Source organism: Ursus maritimus, unplaced genomic scaffold, assembly GCF_017311325.1.
Source record: "Ursus maritimus isolate PB19 unplaced genomic scaffold, ASM1731132v1 scaffold_22, whole genome shotgun sequence".
NCBI classification, from domain to species: domain Eukaryota; kingdom Metazoa; phylum Chordata; class Mammalia; order Carnivora; family Ursidae; genus Ursus; species Ursus maritimus.
In genome coordinates this window covers 33,227,416-33,232,979 of record NW_024424675.1, presented here as the reverse complement: position 1 = coordinate 33,232,979, position 5,564 = coordinate 33,227,416, and the positions used below count along the sequence as shown (strand labels likewise).

The following is a 5,564-nucleotide window of genomic DNA, read 5'->3' as shown; positions in this document are numbered from 1 at the left end:
CCTTGTTTAAAAAAAAAAAAAAAAAGGCCACCCTCCTTCCTGCCCACCCTGCCCCACCCCCACCCCAGCACTCCCATCCCCCTTCTGCCTCCTTTTTCTCCAGGGCACTTTTCTCCTTTGAACAGTCTACAGACTATCCTTGCTTATGCATTTTTCTTTATGGTCCCTTAGCACGTAGACCCCATCAGAGAGACATTTTTGTCTGATTTGCTCACTCACAGACCACCCTCAGTACGCAGAGCAGAGCACGGCACATGCCAGACGCTCACCAGGGCCGTGTTGAGGGCATGAAGGCAAAGAAAGGGACTGAGAGTGAACAGAGATATGTTCGGCCAGGCCCTCCTTTTCTTTTTTTTTTTTTCTTTTTTCTTTCTTTTTATTTAATAATATTTTTTATTATATTATGTTAGTCACCATAGAGTACATCCCTAGTTTTTAATATAAAGTTCCATGATTCATTATTTGCGTACAACACCCAGTGCACCATGCGATATGTGCCCTCCTTACTACCCATCACCGGCCTATCCCAGTCCCCCACCCCCCTCCCCTCTGAAGCCCTCAGTCTGTAACAGTGAACACTTAATATAGTGCTTACTATATGCCAAGTACTATTCTAAGCACTTTGCATAGATTAACTTAATCTTCGTGGCTATTCTGTGAAGTATATGAGGAAACAAGCAAAAAGAAGCTAAGTAACTAGGACACCTGGGATCTCAGCAACCCTGGACAGCTGGATCCACCTGGCCATCTACTTCCAGATGTGAGTAGAACCACCACACTTCTGCTCTCACTGCTTAGAAGTGAAAAAAGGTTTAAAGGGAAGAAGAACAAAATTAGACCAACATTCAGAATGGTATGAAAGGAAGATATTCCGTAACTCCCCATTACTTGAAACACTTCAAAATCTCAAACTATATACCAGGCACTGGTCTTGGCAGAGGCCGAGCTGGGGGAAGTCAGTGCTCACCTTGGGGCAGGTACCCTGCTTTTCTGGGGAGAAAAAGGAGCAAGGGGAAGTGGGCAGAGAGGATGCCGGGAGATGAACACTTATCCACAACAGGATGTCCCCCTGCCCTCCCCCTGCGTCACAAACCGGACAGCTGCCTGCCGGCCTTGATCTCGGGGCGCCTAGGAAGACCGCCTGCAAACCCCTGCTCTTCCTGCTCCCTCCATCCTTGATGTTGGAACCACCCAACACCACGCTGCTGGCAGAAGTCAAACCAAGACCTGAGCCCGGTCTGTGACCGTCCATATGCGTGTGCGCACACACACACACACACACACACACATACACACACCCTATGCTCCACTTCCTGGGTCAAGAAGGGAGCTGGGCTCAAGTCCCAGGAGCCCCAAGAGTAGGCCCAGCCAAAGGTCAAACACAGGCACAGACCTGGCTGATCAGCTGCACAGGACGGGAGCGGCTGACTTCCCAGCATAGAGAAACCCACCCCCTTGAAAAGGGCAGGGGGGGTCTGGATACTGGCTTCCCTAGGACAAAAGGGAACCAAAAACTGGTTCCTGACAAAACACGGCACTGTGCACAGGGGATCCACTCTCTACAGAGACATTTTCCGTGTGTTATTTCATTTAGCCCCCATGTCAGTCCCAAAATGTTTGGGATCATCATTCCCATTTTGATGATGAGAAAGCAGAGGCTCAGAGACGTAAAGCAACTTGCTGAGGCTCACACAGCTGGCAGATGGGCAGAACAAAGATTCTAGTTCAGGAGGCCATCTGGCCCCATCCCTCTTCCTGCCTCAGTCTGTCCATCTGAGACCAAAACAAAAACAAAGACAAACCAGCAAAGATTGCACCTAACAGTAGGCACGCCTTCTGTCCCCCTCCACTTTACTCATCTGTCTCTCTGTCTGCCCCTCTCTCTTTCATTCTCAAGCCTCATCTCTCCTTCGGATCCTCTTCTCTCTGCTCCAGATTAGAAGCCTCCAGACACAGCAGCTGCCCCTGATGGGCCAGTCCTCCATCTACCTCCCAGATCCTAAGTCTGAGATCTCTAATTACAAACCCTCCCAGCATTTTGGGAGAAATAACGGAGAGGGAAAACCACCGGGGCTGTATTCTGGCTAAAGACCAGTAATCACAACAGCTTGGTGCCGCAAGTCACATCCCTGCTTCTAGTCCTCAGTTTTTCCCTGTGGAAAATGAGAAGCTTGGGTTTCATGTCGTCTAAGGCCACTCCCTGCTCTGATGCGCGTCCCCATAGCCTGGGGGAGAGAGGGAGCTCCAGCAGGACCTTTCGTGGACCACCTGCGCTTTCGCATAGTTCTCTCTCTCAATCTTTCGAGTGGAAGAGATTGTTTTAAATACAGGAAGAGCGGAGGGGTGCTCAGAGAGGAGTCCTGATTCCTTCAAACCAGCCTTCAGAAGGGGCAAAAGTTGAACCCGCGCCCCCCCCCCCGCTAGGACTCCTGCCGAACCACGGAGCGACGGTGTAACCTTGGGCAAGAGCTTCTCTGTCTGACGCTCACAACCACATCTTTAGGATGGGCTGGGCGCTCTCCTTAATGTGTAAAGTCTCTTTCCGTCCGGACAGAGGAATCCGGGGAGTCTTGCTAGGCCAGGCGCTCCAAGTCCTGCCCCCAGAGCTGGGGGAGGCCCCAGGGGAGGGACTCCGAGAGGGCTGAGCGCCTCAGGTCTCGGGACCCAGCCCTCTCGCCAACCCCGGGCTTCCCCGCGGCTCCAACCGGCCGGGGAGGAAACTGTGAACCGGGTGCCTTGACCTCCGGGAACACCGTCCCAGCTGGTGCTTGCCCGGAAACCGTCACGCACCAGGGAATGGAATCCAGCCAGGGGTGGGGGACCTCCCCCCGCCCCCAACCCCCGGCTGATTTTCAGCGGCGCCTTTGTCTTCCCGGGGCCCCGCGAGGAAGCACACGACGGATCTGGTTCCATCCGCCTCGACTCTGCAGGGGTCCCTGGGGTGGGGGTGGGGGGGCTGTTCCCGGATCCCGGCGCTCCGCCCCCTCCAGCCCACAGCGCCCTTCCCCGCCCCGCCCGGGGCGCCCCGGGGTTACCGTTGGGCAGGTGGCACCTGGTGGCGCAGCCGGCCTGGCAGCACTTGAGGTTGCCGGCGCATTGGGCATCAGAGAGGCACTCCTGCGTACAGTTCAGATCCGCCTGCAGCTGGGGGCACACGCCGGGCTTCTTCGCGTCTTCACCTGCGAGGCGCACGGTCAGTCCCGCGCGGAGCCCTAGTCCCGTCGGACGCCCTCCTCCTGCTCCAAGGAATTCTCAGTCTCTGGCCCTAGGCATCCCCTTTACGGCCTTCAGAGGGCCCCACCTCCAGGCCTGGGGGTCCTGACACCTGGAAGTACGGGGGTTACCTAACCCTCATCCTCAGAGTCCTCCATCTTTAGGGGACCCCCGCACAGCGGAACACCCAAGAGCTTCCGATGTCTAGGCAGAGGGTCCCCTCACCGGCCACTACGTCTCCACCTTTAGCACAGAGCCTCTGTCCCAAATTTCAGCCTTCAGTGGTCTCCCCCACCTCCAGCACATTGGACCCCACGCCCTAAGCTCCACGGGTCACCACCTTCAGGAACTAGGGAATCCTCCAATTTTAGTCTTCACGGGTCTCCCTACTTCCGCCCCAGGAATCCCCACTTCTTCAGCTCCCAGAGAGGCTACGTGCTCCTCGGCCGGGCCCTGTCCTGGCGCGGCCCCTCTGGGCGCCCGGGGTGTCCCCGCCCTGCTCACCTGGGACCCGGGGGAGGCCGAGCAGCAGCAGGCCGAGGAGGAGGGCGACGGCGAGAGGAGCCGGGCGGCAGGCGGGCATGGTGCTGCGGCGGGGCGGGGTGCGGGTGTGAGCCGCCGCCCGGATGCGGGGATTTAACCACGCGCGCGGGGGGCGTGGGGTAGGGGTGGGGCCGCGCCGCGGAGGGAGGGGGCTCAGTGGCCACTGCGGGCCGGCTGCCACCTCAGGCCATTTCACAATCCCCTGGGATCAGGTGTCACTCTTGGCCCCGGTGGGAACCAGGAACCTGAGCAGATTCCAGGCCTGGCGCAGCTCGACCAGCTGCAGCCGGACCCTTGTCCGCTCCTCCCCGCCCTCCTCCCCGCGGGGGCCTGAGTGCAGGGCTGCGGCGGCCAGGGCTGGGCCCAGGACTCCTGGGTCTCCCTGTAATGCCCGGGGAGGGAAGGACAGGGTCTACGGGGAGGCAAATAGAGCCTGGGGATTAAGTAGTTGGATTTGGGCCAGCCAGATCGGAGCGCAGATCCCTGTTGAAGGATCTGAGACGGAGGCCTAGTGTAGTGATACCGAGCGCATAGTAGGGGCTACAGAAAAAACAGTTGTTGTTAATAAATGTACCTGTCTGACGCAAGAAACACAGGCCCATGAAACTGAAAAGCCTATTAACAATCTCAAGCCATTTTGGATGCGTCCTTCTCTCTTCCTCTCTTTTTGTTTCTTGTCTTGTCTTTTCTTTTCTTCTTTATTGTTTTCCTCCTCTTTTCTACACCTACACTCTATCAGGGCTGCCTGTGTCCCAGGCTCTGTACTCTCTGGCTCATGGAGTCTCACAGATCTTCCCAGAACACTAGGAATAGAGAGTTACTATTATCATCCGCGGCATATGCCAGATGAACCAGACCTTCTAAAGGTTTAGACCCTTCCTCCAAAGTCCCATGTCAAGCTCTAGAGACAAGGTTTTGAACCGACTTCTCCTTCCTCCAAGCCCTTTTTTTCCTCCCCATTCCGTCATAAATATTCACTAGGTGCTTACTGTGTGACCCTTATAGAGCAAAGAATTGGGGTAGAGAAAGTAATTAAAGGAGCCGTGTGGCCCTGACTGTGGGGTGGGGTCTGGTGTGACTCCCATCTTCATTGTTTCTGAGCTGAGGAACCTTGAATGAATCACTTCTCCCCTCTGAGCTTCCCTTCTGCCATCCACAAAGATGATGGTAATATACGAATTCAGGGAGGACATGAATACACTGTTCCCACCGCGGAATAGCTGTGTACTCATCGAGGGCCAGGTCCGCGTGATTGACGCAGGAACTCCAGCCCCGACACGTAGCAGGTAGTAGGTCAATGGCTGTGAGTGCTTGCTGAATGGTGTCTCCTATCAGGAAGGAGCCTGATGAGTATATCCCGAAGCCTTAGAGTCCAGGCTGGCAAATGCCAGAACAGAGTTACCCAGGGTGCTAGACAAGACCCTTCCTGCTCCAACAATCTGAGATTCTGTAAGCCCCAGGAGGTGTTTGCTGCTGGAGGCTAGAGGGCATCTGAGGCACTGCCCATGGGGATGACAGGTGAGTAGGGCTTCGGTGACATGAGTGTATCAGGCCACTGTCCCTACAGGTGACTCCTGGTAAAAGAGGCTAAGAATGCCTCCCCCAGGGGCATCTGGGTGGCTTAGTGGGCTAAGCAGCTGCCTTCGGCTCAGGTCATGATCTCAGGGTCCTGGGAGGGAGCCCCACATTGGGATCCCTGCTTAGTGGGGAGTCTGCTTCTTCCTCTCCCTCTGCCCCTCCCCCTTGCTCATGTTCTCTCTCTCTCTCTCTCTCAAATAAATAAATAAAATCTTAAAAAAAAAAAAAAA

The 5,564-nt window shown here is 55.6% G+C and overlaps 1 protein-coding gene across 1 annotated transcript; it reads right to left on the bottom strand.

Annotated features, from left to right (window-relative positions):
* Positions 1-898: 898 nt before the first annotated feature.
* On the bottom strand, positions 899-3,796 carry WFDC2 (WAP four-disulfide core domain 2). Its single transcript, XM_040638678.1, has 3 exons — positions 3,718-3,796; positions 3,036-3,179; positions 899-990 (listed from the first exon to the last, which is right to left on the bottom strand). Exons 1-3 carry the CDS (start codon positions 3,794-3,796, stop codon positions 899-901), a joined length of 315 nt encoding a protein of 104 aa, XP_040494612.1.
* Between the last annotated feature and the right edge of the window lie 1,768 nt (positions 3,797-5,564).

Coding starts and splice junctions, on each gene's coding strand:
- WFDC2 (XM_040638678.1), bottom strand. CDS start 3,796: ATGCCCGCCTGCCGCCCGGCTCCTCTCGCCGTCGCCCTCCTCCTCGGC. Junction 3,180..3,717: donor CGGCCTCCCCCGGGTCCCAG/GTGAGCAGGGCG, acceptor TGCGCCTCGCAG/GTGAAGACGCGAAGAAGCCC. Junction 991..3,035: donor CAGGTGCCACCTGCCCAACG/GTAACCCCGGGG, acceptor TTTTCTCCCCAG/AAAAGCAGGGTACCTGCCCC.